The sequence below is a fragment of the Quercus suber genome, unplaced genomic scaffold (assembly GCF_002906115.3).
Source record: "Quercus suber isolate HL8 unplaced genomic scaffold, Cork oak 2.0 scaffold_132, whole genome shotgun sequence".
Taxonomy (NCBI): domain Eukaryota; kingdom Viridiplantae; phylum Streptophyta; class Magnoliopsida; order Fagales; family Fagaceae; genus Quercus; species Quercus suber.
Window position 1 is genome coordinate 685,267 of NW_027069595.1, and position 19,880 is coordinate 705,146.

The following is a 19,880-nucleotide window of genomic DNA, read 5'->3' on the forward strand; positions in this document are numbered from 1 at the left end:
GCAAGCGCACGTGCACACACACACACACGCACACACACACAACAATCTTCCTTTTGAATCTGAGTTATTGCCTCTTTGTGGGTTTCACCACCATTCTCTTTTTGGGCAAAGAACGAGTCTTTACTAACGACCATTTAATTTCATATGGATTTTTTTACTCCGCACATCAATCATACACCATCAATGAGAGCTTATCTTAGAGAGCACAAACTACATGCTAACACTCTATTTGAGAATGCCACTCATAGCGATATACCGAACACAATTTGGTACAACATAAATATATGAAATTTTAGTAATAGATTGTGTTGGGATCAAACTTGGACAAACATACGTACAATGGTTCTTTTTCCACACCTTATTAGATTATTAACTGACGTTTGTAAAAAAACAATAGTGTGACTTCTACTAAGTTATATCAAATTTTCAATTTCTTTACTTTTCCTTTAGTGTGACTTCTACTCTCTCTCTCTCTACGTACAATGGTTCTTTTTTCCACACCTTATTGGATAATTAATTGATATTTGTAAAAAACAATAGTGTGACTTCTACTAAGTTATATCAAATTTTCAATTTCTTTACTTTTCATTTAGTGTGACTTCTACTCTCTCTCTCCCTCTCCCTCCGTATAATGGTTCTTTTTTCACACCTTATTCGATAATTAATTGACGTTTGTAAAAAACAATAGTGTGACTTCTACTAAGTTATATCAAATTTTCAATTTCTTTACTTTTCCTTTAGTGTGACTTCTACTCTCTCTCTCTCTCTCTCACGTGTGCATGCGCGCACACACACACAAATCTTCCTTTTGAGTGTGAGTTATTGCCTCTTTGTGAGTTTCACCACCATTCTCTTTTCAGGCCAAGAACAAGTCTTTACCAACTACCATTTCATTTCATATGGACTTTTTTGCTCCGCACATCAATCATACGCCATCTATGAGAGCTTATGTCAGAGAGCACAAACTACATACTAACACTCTATTTGAGGATGCCACTCATAGCGATATACCCAACACAATTTGGTATAGCATAAATATATGAAATTTTAGTAATAGATCATGTTGGGATCAAACTTGGACAAACATACGTACAATGGTTCTTTTTCCACACCTTATTGGATAATTAATTGACTTTTGTAAAAAACAATATTGATATAGATGGAAAAGAGAAAGAATCAGAATAAGTCAACTCCATAGTTTGCGGCATTGAGTTTTAATTTACTTGCTATTATGAATAAGTGTGACTTCATCAATTGAACATAAGCAAAGTTTATAAAAATATATGTACACAGCTCTTTCTAGCCTCTTTCTTGCAAGTTGAGGCTCTCCAAGTTCAACGAAAATGGCTCAGATGATTGGTACAGATGATATAGAGTCACTGAGAATTGAGTTGGCAGAGATAGGAAGAAGCATTAGATCATCTTTTCGGCATCGTACCTCAAGTTTCCGAAGCAGTGCTTCAGGATTGAGTTCTACAAAGGGTGGTGATGCTGATGCTGATGCTGATGCTGTATATGCATTGCAGTGGGCTGCAATTGAGAGATTGCCAACATTTGAGCGGCTCAGATCATCCTTATTTGATGAGGATGGTGATGATGTTGGTGCTAATGATACTAAAGAAAAAAGGGTTATTGATGTTACCAAGCTTGGAGCTCAAGAACGGCATGTCTTCATAGAGAAGCTCATCAAGCACATCGAGCACGACAACCTTCGCTTATTGAGAAAAATTAGAAACCGGATAGACAAGTAATTGAGCCTTCTACTTTCTTGTTTACTTTTTTCTAGTAAAAAATCATACGAACAAGATATGAATGTAGAATCATTATGAATGGAATTGATGCCATAGTAAGTCATACAAAGAGATTAATTAGAGAAACAAAAACTTGCATTCCAATATATGAACATTCATACTAGTATACTACTATTCTTTATTGCTGCTATTAATTGCTCTTAGGATTATTTTTCATAGCTCAACGAGCTAATTAATGTATATTTTGCACTTCTTTTAATGTCTTCATTTATACTTTTGTTCTTGCATATATGAAGGATTCATTTTGTTGAAACTGAACTGTATTTGCAGAGTTGGTGTACGATTGCCCACTGTGGAGGTGAGATACAAAAATCTGCGTGTGGAGGCAGAGTGTGAAGTGGTTCATGGCAAGCCATTACCAACTCTATGGAATTCTGTTAAAAACATGCTTTCTGTAAGTACTTTCTTTTTAAGAGTATTTACTATTTAGAGCTTGATCAGATACTTGTCAATGGATTCTGGACAACCTGGAGTATGAATATGGCCAATTAGCAAAGAAAAATAGTGCAGATGCAAGTGAAAATGCATACAATTATGCAAATTGTTTATACTCCGATGTGGCTATCTGACATTTGACATTTTTTTTTTTTTTTTGGGGTAAGACAGTTGACAATTAATCTAATGGAGAAACCTGGATTTTCAGAATCTTTTTGATTGAATAAACTATAATTATTACAGATATAAAATGTTTATATTATCTACTATATATAAAAATAATTTTTTTTAAAATTTTTAAATTTATTTTTTCCAGTTTTATATTTAATAACAAGTATTTTTTCTTTCCTTCTTTCTTAACAGGTATTCACTAAGCTGCCAGGTTCGAAGTCAGGACTAGCTAAGATAAGCATAATTAACGAAGTTAGTGGTATCATAAAGCCTGGAAGGTAGCTCTATGCCTTTTTCTTAGTCGATTTTATGATTTAGGTTTTATAGTTTTTTATTCATATACTAGTAGTATATACGTGCGACATATAGATAATTAAAAGTTCTATATAAAAGATAAATTTATTTTAAAATAGTAACAAAATTTTAGTGAGTCACTTGAAATTTAAAAATAGAGTTCCATCTAGATTAAATTATCAAAATACANTCTGTGGAGGTGAGATACAAAAATCTGCGTGTGGAGGCAGAGTGTGAAGTGGTTCATGGCAAGCCATTACCAACTCTATGGAATTCTGTTAAAAACATGCTTTCTGTAAGTACTTTCTTTTTAAGAGTATTTACTATTTAGAGCTTGATCAGATACTTGTCAATGGATTCTGGACAACCTGGAGTATGAATATGGCCAATTAGCAAAGAAAAATAGTGCAGATGCAAGTGAAAATGCATACAATTATGCAAATTGTTTATACTCCGATGTGGCTATCTGACATTTGACATTTTTTTTTCTTTTTGGGGTAAGACAGTTGACAATTAATCTAATGGAGAAACCTGGATTTTCAGAATTTTTGATTTGAATAAACTATAATTTATTACAGATATAAAATGTTTATATTATCTACTATATATAAAAATAATTTTTTTAATAAAATTTTTAACTTTATTTTTTCCAGTTTTATATTTAATAACAAGTATTTTTTCTTTCCTTCTTTCTTAACAGGTATTCACTAAGCTGCCAGGTTCGAAGTCAGGACTAGCTAAGATAAGCATAATTAACGAAGTTAGTGGTATCATAAAGCCTGGAAGGTAGCTCTATGCCTTTTTCTTAGTCGATTTTATGATTTAGGTTTTATAGTTTTTTATTCAATATACTAGTAGTATATACGTGCGACATATAGATAATTAAAAGTTCTATATAAAAGATAAATTTATTTTAAAATAGTAACAAAATTTTAGTGAGTCACTTGAAATTTAAAAATAGAGTTCCATCTAGATTAAATTATCAAAATACAAACATATATTAAGCTACTTGATATAAGGATGATATTTAATGTAAATTGTATTATATTAAAATAAAATATTATGATAAATTATCAAAATAATTGAAACAAATTTTAAAATTCTCAAAATTTTATTAAAATAAAATTTTAAATTTTTTGAAACTTAGCTAATAGAGTTTAGCTGAAATAAAATATAGTTGGATTAGAATTTTAACTTTCTTGAAACTTAACTAGTAAGTTTTTTTATTTTTTATTTTTTTTATATATCTCAAAAAAAAAAAAAAAAAAAGACCTTGTACCTAATAAATTAATAGCCATATTGAAAAAGGAATTTATAAAGCATATATATGACTATCTTCTGTTACCTTACATACATTTTTGTCTTCCTTTTAAGCTTTAAACTAGGCAGCAGGGCTATAAATGTGAAGAGCCCAAGCCAAAAAAAAAAAAAAACAAAGGTTAATGAATAGGCTCGGGACCAATAGGGCTTGATAAAAAACAAGTCATGCCTAGGCTTGTTTATGGGCTTATTAATAAGTTTTATATGGGTTTGAAAAATAGACTCATATCATAGTAAGTTTTTCCATTCATTGGGAGTTGAGTGCACACTCTTCCAAATCAAATAGGCCTGAGAATATGCTTAAAATGGGTGTGATAATGTATTTGTGTAGGATCTTAAGCTCAAGAGCTTTATATTGAGCTTGAGATTGGCTTGAATAATGAATTAAGTTGAACAAGCTGAGCTTAAGCTTTTAGACATTTTGACAAGCTCGAGTTCAAACATTGTTTTAGGCTTGGTTTGAGCTTGAACCAAGTTTGAACGTTTTACTTTTGTTGATGAGTTGAGTTTGAACATTTAATACTTGACAATGTTTGGTTTATTCAAGCTAAACAATTTTTTTAATCTGCTAAAATATATTTTCGAGGGACTTGCAAGTTGAAACTGTCTAAATTTTGGGGGAAAAAAGATCAAAATTAAACCAACATTTTAAGAACAAAATTATATTTCAGCCTTTTCAGTTGTCATTGTAGTCCCTTGAACTTGGATATATCATTTCTCGTTAGTATTCATTCCCTTTTTTTCCCCTCTGAACCAATTGTCTTTGAGCTTTCATCTTGCTGCTAATTGCTATCTCAAACTTATCGTGGATGCAGTCATGTTTTGTACTATCATTTCTTGTACATGTCACCCTGTTCATCTTAGCTGCACTTCAAGTTGATTTTTTTCTTGAATGCTCTTTAACATACATAATAAACATAATCATGATTATGTTCAATTGATGATCATCAATTGAAAAGGAAAAAAATACTTAAAGATTTTTGGTAAAGGAAATTGCAATAGTTAAAGTTCAAAGGATCTCTATTACTGGATAAAAAAAATTTAAATATGTATTTACTGTTTCTGTGGTGCATATCTGCACATGGATGAATAGAATTATAGATATACTTAAATTTAGGTTCATCACTTTGTTGGCTTGTCCATACATCTTCGAAATGGTATTAATTTTAATGATAAAATTGGATATTTTCATTGCAGAACTTTCACTTGGGAAGGTTATAATACTTTGATATTTGTAATCTTCTTTGATATACTACCCTCATAATTTATGATGCTTTGGACTGGGAATATTATCCCTTCAATTTGCACCTTCTTTATAAAACAACAAGAACAATAACTGAAAGTTCATATTTGTGCTAAAACACAAGAGTTTGTTTAGACCTCCAAATAAAAATTACAGCTAGATTGCTTTTACTCTAACTTAGATTAAGTACGGGACAAGAGTAAATAAGCAATGAACTGATAACTCTACCCTAAGCCATATTTTCATCAATTATCAACAATAAAATGAAAGCTTAAATAGTAGGGAAGAGAGATGCAAACACAACACCGAGACGTGTTATCAAAGAGGAAACCGAAGAACTCGGCGAAAAACCTCTCCGCGACTCTCCAAGTCGAAATCGATCCACTAGAGAATAAAGTTGGAGTACACAAATAACAAAAGACTCTCTAAACCTAGTCCACTCCATGTACTTGAGCCCTCCAAGCGCCTGCTACCAATTGACTTCTTGGAGCCTTGTCTTCTCTAATTTTTCGGATTCGCAATTCAGCCCGATTACATCTGCCAATGAATGACTCCTTCAATGCTTCCCAGCAGCACCAAATTCTCATTTTACACTTAGTATAGGTGTGATAAGTGTTTGTGCTAGCAACCTCTTAAGAATTTAGAGATGGAGAGGTAGGAGTTGAGGAAAACCACAAGGAAATGTGTAGATAATTGTGAGTATAACAATTTCTAATGCTCAAGTGTATATTCTAGGGTTTTCTCTCTAAAAAGCACTCCTTACAATTTGTGGGTAATGAGGGTATATATATAATGTGGGTAAAGAGTTTTTTTTTTTTTTTTTGAGGAGAAAACTGATAGATTTTATTAATGTAATTCAACAACATCCAATAGTAAAATCGAACCAATATGTGATGGGACATCTTCCATCCATACTTGAACATTTGGTATGCATAGTGCATTTCTAGCTAGACTATGAGCAACCTTGTTATCGTTTCTCTTGACGTGAGAATACAACAATTTACAAAATTGTTAGGAAACACTTTCACATCTTCACTCAGTAAACACTTTGGACCCTGCACTTGATCACCCATAAAACCTTTCACACCCTGCATGTGATCATAGTAATTGGGATAATTGGTATTAGACCCGTACCTTCTCACTTCATTATCTCCTCTCAAGTCTCAAGTACGTTATCGAACCAGCTGGATTTGAAGGAAATTTATTAACCTTGAAACTCAATCCTGGAATTTTAGTAAGACTAGAATCCCAAAGTGAGCTTTTATGATAATAAGGAGTTTCCTTTTCAAGTGACCTTACCGTTTCAACCATTTTCTTTGGTTTAGCCATCTTTTCCAAATCAAGTGCTAGAATGAGACTAGAATTAATGCCCTCATTACTTTCAGTTAACGTTGACAGAGCCTCATTCTCAATTAATATCAATTCCGTTTTATTAGGGAGAGAAAAATTTGGAATTTTGATATTATGAGAATAAATTTCTTTTATTGCCTGCTTCGTACTCGTTTCTGTCGTTACCAAGCCTTTTGAATTAATTACAGCATTAATTCTCTCCTTATCGTCCTCAGTTACCGTATTAGATTTCCCTACCACTGCAACAACCGATGGACTACCCTTCTCCGATGAAACTTTCTTAGTTGTTGCCACCTGACCATAGTGCCCAAGCACCAAAATTTCCCTTCTTCCACCTGTTTGATATGGTGCCGCTCTGAGATAGGAACCAATCTATTGTTTATCAGTGGTTGGAGAGCTCTTGCTATGAATCCGTAGTTCGCATTGTTTGTCATAGTGTTTCAAACGACCATACCTCTCATATTGAAAACAAACCCATGATTTCTCCCCATTCTCTATCTTGAACACCCTACCTCGGCATAAAGGAAGAGTAATATCCACTGTGAAATGTTCCCGAATGAAGTTACCTCCATCATCATCTGTGGATTTAGGTGACCTTCGGACCTCTCCAATGGTTTCCCAAATGCTTTTTGCAATATCATGAACCTGAACCCGAAACAATGTTGTATCAAAAACTAGATCTTTGAGTTTTGAAAACTCTTCAAATGTTTGCAAGACTACAAGGTGTTTGTCAAAACTCCATGGCTGATTTTTGATTATCCTTTCCACATCTGAACTGTTGTTGAAAACAAAATGCACCCTATGATCTCCTAGATTTCAAATTTTGTAACCATTGACCAACCTCCATTGCTGCTGAAACGTACGAACCACTGCCTCCACAATGAGATAGCATGAAGTTAAAAACTTTGCTACTATAATGTATTCCCTTGATTTGTGAATTTTTGGAAGGACAAAACCAGCATGTTCTCTATTAGATAGAGATAATTCAGACAAATTTTTAGTGAGGTCTTCCATGGTGAGTAGTGAAGAATAGAAAGACAAGTAACACTGCATAGAAGAGAAACAAAAGGAGTAAAAGTGTTTCCCAAAACCTCGAACAAAACAAACCAACAAACTCAATTGGCACACTTGGTGACTCCAGAGGACATAGGAACAAATTAATAGATAAAAAACAAACTCTCCTTCAGAGAAGGGACAAAAACTTCTACTGCCTAAGAGAATAGGGGAAAAAACCCAACTTTCTTAGCGACAGAGAAACCTTTAGTCTGGGTAAAGACTTGGTAAAGCAAAATATAACTTTTAGCCAAATAGAAACTTTTGCGGGTCCTTCATGGGTTGACCTTACCCACGAGACAGTCATGAAAATGACAGTTTGGCACGACTCTTCCTCTTCCGATCATGTGATCTACACGTGGCTCTTTTCGCGGGTTACTTCTTGCGAGACACTCTCGAGCTAGTCGCGAAATCCACTTGATCAATCTTGAAGCTCGATTCTTCACAAATCTCTCACACTCATCCCTTACAATTAAACCCTAAATATATACAAGGAAAATGATTGAAGAAATTACAATAAAATTTGACGCGGAATTAAAGCCAACACAACATAGTTGGAAATCACAACTTTATAATAACAACTACATTAGAGTCCCAAAACTATGTGGTCAGCTATGAATCTTCCAAACACTAATCTGGGTGGGAAATTTGTTATCTTTTCCAGTTATTCTATCTTATCTAAAATCATACTCTATTGCCTCCTCAATTGACATATTCTCGTTCATAATAAGCCATATGGGAATTTTTTTTTTATATTTTTTTTTATAGAAATAAAAAAGTTGAAATAAGTGTATTTACATGGTTTTACCTTTCTTACAGGATAACTCTACTGCTTGGTCCCCCGGGTTGTGGGAAGACCTCCCTTTTGAAGGCTCTGTCAGGAACTCTAACCCAATCTCTCAAGGTTTCACACTTTCACAATACTGAAAATGACTATATAAACCATCAGAATGAAGATATAAAAATCTAGAGAATCTCAAAGCTAAACCTATCTACATCCTGGCAACTTAAATTTTTAAAATTGAAATATGCTTATCCCCTTGCCTTAAAATTAAATATGCGCATAAAAATGAATAGAGTTTTTGAGTTGTTAACTTTTTCGATGGGATGTACTTTAGTCTGTTCGCAAGTGCTGTATTATTTATCTATTTGCTTTTTTCCAATAGATTAAAGGGGAGATTACTTATAATGGATACAAGCTAGAAGAGTTTGTCCCTCAAAAGACTTCAGCTTATATTAGTCAAAATGACAAGCACATTTCAGATATGACTGTCAGGGAAATACTGGATTTTTCAGCGCGTTGTCAGGGTGTTGGAAGAAAAAAAAAAAAAAAAAAGAAGACAGACCTTATACCTAATAAATTAATAGCCATATTGAAAAAGGAATTTATAAAGCATATGATATGGCTATCTTCTGTTACCTTACATACATTTTTGTCTTCCTTGTAAGCTTTAAACAAGGCAATAGGGCTATGAATGAGCAGAGCCCAAGCAAAAAAAAAAAAAAAGAAAAAAAAAAAGAAGGTTAATGAATAGGCTCGTGACCAATAGGGCTTGATAAAAAACAAGTCGTGCCTAGGCTCGTTTATGGGCTTATTAATAAGTTATATATGGGCTTGAAAAATAGACTCATATCATAGTAAGTTTTTTCATTCATTGGGAGTTGAGAGAACACTCTTCCAAATCAAATAGGCCTGAGAATATGCTTAAAATGGGTGTGATAATGTATTTGTGTAGGATCTTAAGCTCATGAGCTTTATATTGAGCTCGAAATTGGCTTGAATAATGAATTAAGTTGAACAAGCTGAGCTTAAGCTTTTAGACATTTTGACAAGCTTGAGTTCAAACATTGTTTGTAGGCTTGGTTTGAGCTTGAACTAAGTTTGAACATTTTACTTTTGTTGATGAGCTGAGTTTGAACATTTAATACTTGACAATGTTTGGTTTATTCAAGCTAAACCCTTTTTTAATCTGCTAAAATATATTTTCGAGGGACTTGCAAGTTGAAACTTTTTCGGGGAAAAAAAATCAAAATTAAACCAACATTTTAAGAACAAAATTATATTTCAGCCTTTTTAGTTGTCATTGTAGTCCCTTGAACTTGGATATATCATTTCTCGTTAGTATTCATTCCCTTTTTTTCCCCTCTGAACCAATTGTCTTTGAGCTTTCATCTTGCTGCTAATTGCTATCTCAAACTTATAATGGATGCAGTCATGTTTTATACTATCATTTCTTGTACATGTCACCCTGTTCATCTTAGCTGCACTTCAAGTTGATTTTTTTTTTTTGGTTTTAATGCTCTTTAACATACATAATAAACATAATCATCAATTGAAAAGGAAAAAATACTGAAAGATTTTTGGTAAAGGAAATTGCAATAGTTAAAGTTCAAAGGATCTCTTTTACTGGATAAAAAAAAAAAAAAGTTAAATATGTATTTACTGTTTCTGTGGTGCATATCAGCACATGGATGAATAGAATTATAGATATACTTAAATTTAGGTTCATCACTTTGTTGGCTTGTCCATACATCTTCGAAATGGTATTTATTTTAATGATAAAATTGGATATTTTCATTGCAGAACTTTCACTTGGGAAGGTTATAATACTTTGATATTTGTAATCTTCTTTGATATACTACCCTCATAATTTATGATGCTTTGGACTGGGAATATTATCCCTTCAATTTGCACTTTGTTGTATAAAACAACAAGAACAATAACAACTACATTAGAGTCCCAAAACTTTGTGGTTGGCTATGAATCTTCCAGACACTAATCTGGGTGGGAAATTTGTAATCTTTTCTATCATTCTATCTTATCTAAAATCATACTTTATTGCCTCCTTAATTGACATGTTCTCGTTCATAAAAAGCCATATGGGAATTTTTTTTCGTAGAAATAAAGAAGTTGAAAGAAGTGTATTTACATGGTTTTACCTTTCTTGCAGGATAACTCTACTGCTTGGTCCCCCGGGTTGTGGGAAGACCTCCCTTTTGAAGGCTCTGTCAGGAACTCTAAACCAATCTCTCAAGGTTTCACACTTTCACAATACTGAAAATGACTATATAAACCATCAGAATGAAGATATAAATATCAAGAGAATCTCAAAGCTAAATCTATCTACATTCTGGAAACTTAAATTTTTAAAATTGAAATATGCTTATCCCCTTGCCTTAAAATTAAATATGCGAATAAAAATGAATAGAGTTTTTGAGTTGTTAACTTTTTCGATGGGATGTACTTTAGTTTGTTCGCAAGTGCTGTATTATTTATCTATTTGCTTTTTTCCAATAGATTACAGGGGAGATTACTTATAATGGATACAAGCTAGAAGAGTTTGTCCCTCAAAAGACTTCAGCTTATATTAGTCAAAATGACAAGCACATTTCAGATATGACTGTCAGGGAAATACTGGATTTTTCAGCGCGTTGTCAGGGTGTTGGAAGCCGAGCAGGCAAGCATTCTTTAGTGTTCACATTATAGATGATTTAGTTATGATGTCCCTTCACTGCACAACAGTGACAATAATAACAGCACCATTTGTTTTTGGCCTAATGAAGATATTATGGTGGAGGTCAGTAAAAGGGAGAAGGAAGCTGGAATTATTCCTGATCTAGACATAGACACTTACATGAAGGTTCCTATTGCATCTCCAGCCTTCTTTTCCTTCATGTTTGTGTAGTCATATGTAGTTCTGTAGCATGGCTGAGTTTTTGTTCTCTATATGTATTATAAGGGGAAGCCAACTAATTTTGCTGCATGAAAAATCAACATCAAAGGTTAACTTGCTTATCCTAGTTTTTAACAACAAAATTGGAAACAAATCCCATAAAACTATATGAGAAAACGTTTTTGCTAAAATGATGGAAAACTTTAGATAATGCGAAAAATTATTAATCAAATCTTGAACGTTCTATGCTAGACATGGAAACAATCATATTATTAGCAAAAGACATTGAAATGTGTAGGATTCTGATGGTGCTTATGTTATATTGCTTGTGGAATGACAAAAATATAACGTCAATTTAGTTTCCTTTTAAATTTAGACTCTTACTTCATAATGTTATGAGTATTTCGCATCTGATCTATGTGATTCTATTATGATTTTCATTTTGGATTTTAAATCAAACTATAAATAAGAATCAACAGGCCTATTTTTTTGTTGTTGCTAATTTAAAATTTTCACTCAATGTATTTGAATGTTTTCATTAGAATATGTTCTATAGCAGCATGGGTTACATATGTGCATTATCATGTAAGTTGATATAAATTAATGTACAGAAGAGTATATTTAGTATATTTATTGATTGATATCAAATGGCATACTTGATACACTATAATTCTTATGCAAGTCTATTTAATACTTCACAACACAGTCATGTTGATATTATTTTGTTCCTGCCTCTTAATGGTATTCATGAGATTAGATTTTGTAATATTGATTATGCTACTCGTTCTGACAGGCAATTTCAGCCAAAGGACTAAAAGGAAACCTACAAACAGACTACATACTAAAGGTCATTCTTTTTTAACAGAGCTGAAAGTAAACATGTACCCTGTAATTGATACTTGCCTTACTTGGACATGTCTTACGTATTATGTTATTGGATATAGCCCTGAAGCCGAAAGGTGAGGTTGACATGAAAATATGTAGATTTATTATTGCATTTCCCCCTATTTTGGTTCATCAACTAGCAATTGCATATCCAAAGCTTCTCAAGTGCTATAACCTCAAAAAAGCATTTTATACTAGTACTTTCTTTTGCTCAAGAAGTCTCATTTTTTTTAGTTATGAATCTCTGATCGTTTTCTGTGTGCTCAGGTTCTTTCCGTCAGTTCATTCTTCTTTTTGCAGTGCATTTATCTTCATTATCCATGTTCGTTTCCTGGCATCAGTCTTCCAGACCAATAATGCTTCCATGACAGCTGGTAGTTTTGCAATATTAATAGTGTTAGTATTCTCTGGCTTCATTATAACTCAATGTAAGTTATCTTACCTCTTCTCCAATCTCATTCTAATATAATCAATTAAAAGGATGAGCTGAGCTGTGCATCTGGTTGCAGCTTCTATGCCTGTTTGGTTGAAGTGGGGTTTTTGGGTTTCTCCTATCACATATGGAGAAATGGGCCTTTCTTTAAATGAATTTCTTGCCCCACGATGGCAAAAGGTGAGTCTCTCATTACATAACAAATAATCCTTCGTCTATTTTTAGCTAATACAGCTACTTATGAGCAAGGGGCAGACCTACTAGTCGTATGGCTCCTCCAAAGAGATCGGCATTGAAAGACAGTCATCTTTGATCAATATGTTATTTCTTGAATACCAATATTCTTGCTTAATAGTGAATCTTAGCTGAAGTTCTAATGTCTTAGCTGGCTTCAAACACTAAGCACTAAGTAATGCACAATCTAATTACAATTAAACATTGTATACAATAAATTGTCTGCTTATACATGCTGCTAAACAACTAATTTGGCTGTAGGACATGTGCATTAATACTCCTCGTATAAACCTATCAATAGCTTGCCATTTCTGTAATTAACTTTTTCATTAGCATCAAGAGTATATATATATGGTCCTTTGGCTAAGTTTTTTTTCCTTTCTTGTCTGTAGATGTTATCCACAAACAACACCATAGGGCAAGAAATACTCGAAAGCCGTGGACTGAACTTTGATGGATATCTTTATTGGATATCACTCGGTGCCCTATTTGGATTTATAATTGTTTTTAACATTGGATATGTCCTGGCCTTAACTTTCTTGAAGTGTAAGTTTGTGTTCTTGATTGTTATTATATTTTAACTTAAACAGCAATGCAACAACAGCTAGATTTTGATTCATAATCGTTTAATAAACATCTAGCTCCTGGATCATCTCGTGCTGTTATCTCGCATGAAAAGCTCTCCCAAATACAGGGAAGTGAAGATTCACGTGATGGTTCCTGTCTAGAAAAAAAGTATGGAAATTCTCCTGCACAGAATGGTATAGAACCAAATAAAGGTTTTATCAATTTCATTGTTCTTCTGCTTATTCTTCAGATCATTACTGTAAACATATATTTCTCCAACATTTGAACGAGTGTCTTGTCTCAATTAACAGGTAGAATGGTATTACCATTTACACCCTTAACAGTAGTGTTTCAAGATATGCAATACTATGTTGACATCCCCTTGGTAATTACATTTAATTNCAGTTTATATATGTTGCTGCCGTGGCTTCTCAGATCCTTGGACTTGATATCTGTGCCGACACTCTAGTTGGAGATGCCATGAGAAGAGGTATCTCTGGTGGTCAGAAAAAGAGATTGACAACAGGTAATTTGAATAGAAGACTGATAGCTGTTCTGCTTTCTAGTAGTTTTAGTTATAGAGAGAACTAAACCCAGTTTCCAATAAGAATTTTGACCACAGGAATCAAATTAAATTTTGGCAGGGGAGATGATTGTAGGACCTACAAAAGCCTTGTTTATGGATGAAATAACAAATGGATTAGACAGTTCCACTGCATTTCAAATTGTTTCATGTCTTCAGCAGCTGGTGCATATCACGGATGCTACTGTACTAGTTTCACTTCTTCAGCCAGCACCAGAAACCTTTGATATTTTTGATGACCTTATTTTAATGTCGAAGGGAAGATTGTGTATCATGGTCCACGTGATCATGTTCTAAATTTTTTTGAGGATTGTGGTTTTAGGTGTCCTGAGAGGAAAGGGGTTGCTGAGTTTGTCCAAGAGGCAAGTGAATAGAAGCCTATACTCGTCTTTTTCTTAAAAAAATTGTTTGTTTGAAAGAACTACTTCATCCTATCTTTATGCAGGTTATCTCTAGGAAAGATCAAGCACAGTACTGGTATAAAATGGAAGTACCCTACAGTTATGTTTCAGTTGATATGTTCTCTAGGAAGTTCAAGGAATCTCCTTATGGAAAGAAGCTAGATGAAGAGCTTTCAGGACATATGATAAATCCAAAGCCATGAAGATGCTCTTTCCTTTAGTGTGTATTCTCTTTCTAAATGGGAACTATTTAGAATATGTGCTTCAAGGGAGTATCTTCTCATGAAAAGGAATTCTTTCATCTATATATTCAAAACAACTCAGGTGAAGATTCATACTTTTGCGTTTGCTTCTAATTCCTTTTTTTTTTTTTCTTCTTTTGGATGGCCACCAGGGGGGAAGGTAAACCTATTAATCTGAAAATATTTTTTCTTTTCTTTTCTATCTGCAGCTTGTCATCACTGCATGTATCACAATGACTGTATTTTTACGGACCCGGATGGATATTGATATTCTTCATGCAAATTACTATATGGGTTCCCTGTTTTATGCTCTTATCATCCTTCTTGTTGATGCAATTCCAGAGTTGTCCATGACTATTCAAAGGCTTGAAGTCTTCTACAAACAAAAAACATTTTGTTTTTACCCAGCTTGGGCATATGCAATTCCAGCAAGTATTTTAAAGGTTCCTATTTCATTTGTGGAATCTCTAGTTTGGAACATCCCCTTGGTAATTACATTTAATTCATATAAGGTTATAGTTGCTGCTGAATTGATAGCTGTTTACATTACATCATATTAATTCCTATCATTGTTTTTCCTTTTTGGCTTCTAGGAAATGAGAGTAAAGGGATTCACCAATAAAAAACTCCAAATTCTTTCTGATATTACGGGTGCATTCAAGCCTGGTGTTCTTACAGCATTGATGGGTGTCAGTGGAGCTGGGAAAACAACTCTTCTGGATGTCTTAGCCGGAAGAAAGACCAGTGGCTATATTGAAGGGCACATAAAAATTGGAGGGTATCCCAAGGTTCAAGAGACGTTTGCAAGGGTGTCAGGTTATTGTGAACAAACAGACATACATTCTCCTCAAATCACAGTTGAAGAATCGGTGATATTTTCTGCTTGGCTACGACTGTCTCCTCAGATAGACTCAAAAACTAAAGCTGTAAGTTCTCTATGTACTGACATGAATCAAAGGTTTGGTTTTATATTCATCATTGAGATAATATTTTGTGAAAGCTACTGTGGCATGTCATGCAGGAATTTGTGAATGAAGTCTTGGAGACCATTGAGCTTGATGGAATAAAGGATGCCTTAGTAGGCATACCTGGCATTAATGGTCTATCAAATGAGCAGCGCAAGAGGCTTACAATAGCTGTGGAGCTTGTTTCTAACCCGTCTGCTATCTTCATGGATGAACCAACAACGGGTTTGGGTGCAAGAGCAGCTGCAATTGTTATGCGAGCTGTGAAGAATGTAGCTGATACAGGAAGAACAATTGTTTGTACCATCCACCAGCCAAGTATTGACATATTTGAAGCATTTGATGAGGTAATTTTTTTTTTTTAAGAATTTAAAATTGGAAGGGTAAGTAAAATTGTTAAACCAAGAAGCTATTACCTTGTCCTAGGAGTTTTATTAATCTCAGAAATACATGCATTTGTACTGAGGAAATAAGTAAAGGCCTAGGAGTTTTTTAGAATTGATTGAAATGGAGAAAATATTGTACTCTGAGGAGAAGCAACCAGATTATAAATTTGTGAGATGCATTCCAGCCAACTACCCAAAAAGAGTATATGAGACCATAGTGTTGGATAATAAGCAACAATTTTCTTGTTATCGAATCTAGAATAGTTACTTATCTCATACCTTTCTTGCTAATGCAGCTAATTCTTCTAAAAAGTGGTGGACATGTAATATACTCGGGATCATTAGGACAACATTCAGCTTGTGTTATAGAATATTTTGAGGTCAGTTTGATGTAGCAACGCATTTTATCTATTGCTTTTTACCCCCTGCTTTCATTTTCTTTAAGTAATACTATTTACTTTGAGTAATTAATTTTATTGATCTTCTTGTTACTGAACTTTTACTTTGACAGAGTATCCCTGGAGTTCCAAAGATTAGAAATAATTACAATCCGGCAACATGGATGTTAGAGGTCACTTCTATATCCGCAGAAGTAGAACTTGGTGCAGATTTTGCCCAAAAGTACAGGGATTCTGTTTTATACGAGTGAGTTACTGAATTCAGCTACAATTGTCATTGGTTTTGTTGCTATATAATGTGAAATAATGTCTCTATTAAGTAACTTTGATATTGTGCAATTTCTGCCATAGCTTCTTCCCGACGTAAAGGTAATTAAATCAAAAACCATTTGCTTTTCATCTTTTTTGAAATGCATGGGGGATTGGCCTTGTGTTTTGTTTGTCCTTCCTTATGTGGCCTTAGTGTTATAAGGTATCAAGGTTGTGCTAGTCTCTCTTAAGAACATCTATTTTGTGGAACAAAATATTGTCCTTAAGATATATATCTTCATATGACCTGCATTGGTTTTTTAAAACTTGATGTGATTTCTAATATTATTCCGTTTGCAGGAAGAACATGGAGCTTGTAAGGCAGTTGAGTAGTCCACCTCTTGGGTCAACAGACCTGTATTTTCCTACACGCTTTTCACAAAATGGTTGGGGACAATTAAAATCTTGCCTATGGAAACAGCATTTGGCTTATTGGAGGAGTCCTGCATACAACCTTATGCGTATCATGCATACACTTGTAACAGCTTTAATTTTTGGGGTGCTTTATTGGGACGAAGGAAAAAAATTGTAAGTTTTAATATGTCTAAGATTTCTATTACCTTTACAGAATGTTTATTACTTTTTAAAAGTTTCTAGTCCTACTTACCAGATACCTTGGCAAAATTGAGCTTGTGCATTGTAAGTGACAGTAGAACTAGAATTTCTTTCATGAAGTGTTTGTCTAATAAGCATGATTCTTACAGTTGTAGATTTTTCTTTGCTTAAGATTGTGCATCTGTAAGATATACAATTTCTGCATGATGTTGTAGTTATTCAAATATCTAATTTTGATTCTTATTTTATCCATTAGGAATAACCAACAGAATTTGTTCAATATATTTGGTTCCATGTATGTTGCCGTGCTCTTCTTGGGCATAAATAACTGCTCAACAGTTCTACCATATGTTGCAACAGAGAGAACTATTATGTATCGGGAAATATTTGCAGGGATGTACTTTTCATGGGCTTATTCACTTGCACAGGTATAATTTTCTCTGAAACTAATTGAATTTATTGTTGGCTGCTTTTAGGGCATTATGAGTAATCTTAAACGTTGTAAATTTGATGTACTTTGGATTCTTGCTAGATCTTCGAGAGAGATAGCATGAGAAATTTATAACATCTTTTCCAACTACTTTTACATGTTTACTTGTGCTAGCTTGATCCAAAAAGGGAAGAGTGAAAGAGAGGCGGAGTTAATATCTTGATATGAACCTCTTTCTTTCTTCTTCTTCTCTTATTTATTTTTATTTTAGTTATATTCAATGCTTAGTAGTTGTGGATACTAATTTTGTAGGTGGTAGTGGAGATTCCTTATCTCTTCATCGAAACTACTATTTTTGTGACAATCAGCTATCCAATGATTGGATATTATGGGTCAGCTTATAAGGTTTTTTGGTACTTCTATACAATATTTTGTTCCTTGCTCTCCTTCAACTATTTGGGAATGCTACTTGTGTCATTGACGCCAAACTTCATGGTAGCTACAATTTTGGCCTCAGCCTTCTACACAACATTCAACCTTTTTGCTGGTTTTTTGATTCCTAAACCGGTAAGTTAAGGCTACAAAACTCCTTTCTCTTGTGGCCACAGAGTGCGTGTGGGCCCTAAGATTTAAAAAGTAGATATAGTAGAACTGATCATATTGTTCTACTCTTGCAGCAAATTCCAAAGTGGTGGATCTGGATGTATTATCTGACCCCTACATCTTGGTCACTTAATGGTATGCTTACATCACAATATGGAGATATAAATAAAAAGATTGTGGTATTTGGAGAAACCAAAACAGTTGTTGCATTCTTAGAAGATTACTTTGGGTATCACCATGACCAGTTAGCTATTGTGGCGGTTGTTCTCATTGCCTTCCCCCTTGTTTTTGCATCCTTGTTTTCATACTTTATTGGACAGTTAAAATTCCAGCATAGGTAGAGGATGGAGATGTTGTCCGTTGCTTGCAAGCCCTTTAGTTTGCAAGTAATTGTTGATTCAATGTAGTAAGAACTATTGTATATTTATCAAGTAATGTATTGCTTCAGTGTAATAAGAACTACTATAAACTTATCAAGTTAAAAAATTATGTGTATAGTATTTACATTTTAGATAACAGGAATTGTTAACATTAGAAATCCAAATTACAACATGCATTGTCTATAAACTGCCTTCCTAAGAAATTGTGTTGTATGTAACTCTATACATTCTAACTTCGAAAGGCATATTCACAAACACACTATATATTTGGGATTTGTTGTGTGACAGATCAAGTTTTATAATGGACATGTTGTAAATTGTAGGTGATAGTTGAAGTTCCTTATCTCTTCATCGAAACTGTTATATTTTTGACTGTCATATATCCAATGATTTGATATCATGGGTCAGCTTATTATATTTGCAGATACTTCTATGCTAGACTTTGTTCCTAGCTGTACTACAATTATTTGGGAATGCTACTTGTTTCATTCACACCAAACTTTATGGTAGTTGCAATTTTGTCCTCGGCCTACTACACGATATTCAACTGTTTTGCTAGTTTTTAGTTTTGATTCCAGAATGATAAGCTAAGGTTGCAAAACTGTCTCTAGTGAGGCCATAGTGTATTTGTGAATGTGAAAACTTATGTATATATAGTTGAACTTGATTATATATTGTACCACTCTTGCAGCAAATTCCAAAATAGTGGATATAATCGTATAGTTTGACCCTTATATATTGGATGTTGAATGGTTTGTTTACATCGCAATATGGAGCCATAAATAAGGACACTATGGTATTGGAGTATTTTAAATAATAAACTAGTAAATTTAATGAAAAGACATGGAAGTTTTATGTAGTAAATGAGGAGTTAGTGTTTTAGTCAAATTTGGATCCTAAGTGTGGAGATTTATCGGGTCTAAGTGTAATTTTTCTTTTAATTGTATTCACTAACATTTGGCATTTGAAAAACTTAAAGCTGTTGTTGCAAGATCTGTTGCGCTGATGTTCTGAGTTTTCAAGTCCATTTTATCTGCTTTGGGTTCTTCTTAGATCATTGAGAGCTATAACATGAATATGCTGATTTTTTGTAGCTTATTGGAAATAAAGGGTTAGCTATAAGGTTTTCTAGTATTTCTATGCAACATTTTCTCTACT

At 33.6% G+C, this 19,880-nt stretch overlaps 1 protein-coding gene across 1 annotated transcript; it reads left to right on the forward strand.

The window, feature by feature from the left end:
* Positions 1-1,285: 1,285 nt before the first annotated feature.
* Positions 1,286-18,858, forward strand: LOC112025767 (pleiotropic drug resistance protein 3). Its single transcript, XM_065776285.1, is given in 23 exon segments — positions 1,286-1,747; positions 2,082-2,205; positions 2,610-2,698; positions 2,901-3,006; positions 3,412-3,497; positions 8,497-8,581; positions 10,976-11,135; positions 11,242-11,318; positions 12,145-12,198; positions 13,906-13,996; positions 14,115-14,303; positions 14,306-14,415; positions 14,499-14,644; positions 14,646-14,778; positions 14,906-15,184; positions 15,290-15,622; positions 15,718-16,008; positions 16,344-16,427; positions 16,559-16,692; positions 17,055-17,282; positions 17,566-17,737; positions 18,052-18,306; positions 18,417-18,858. Coding segments are annotated over 23 exon segments (3,897 nt in total). The 5' UTR covers positions 1,286-1,343; the 3' UTR covers positions 18,684-18,858.
* The last annotated feature ends 1,022 nt before the right edge of the window (positions 18,859-19,880 follow it).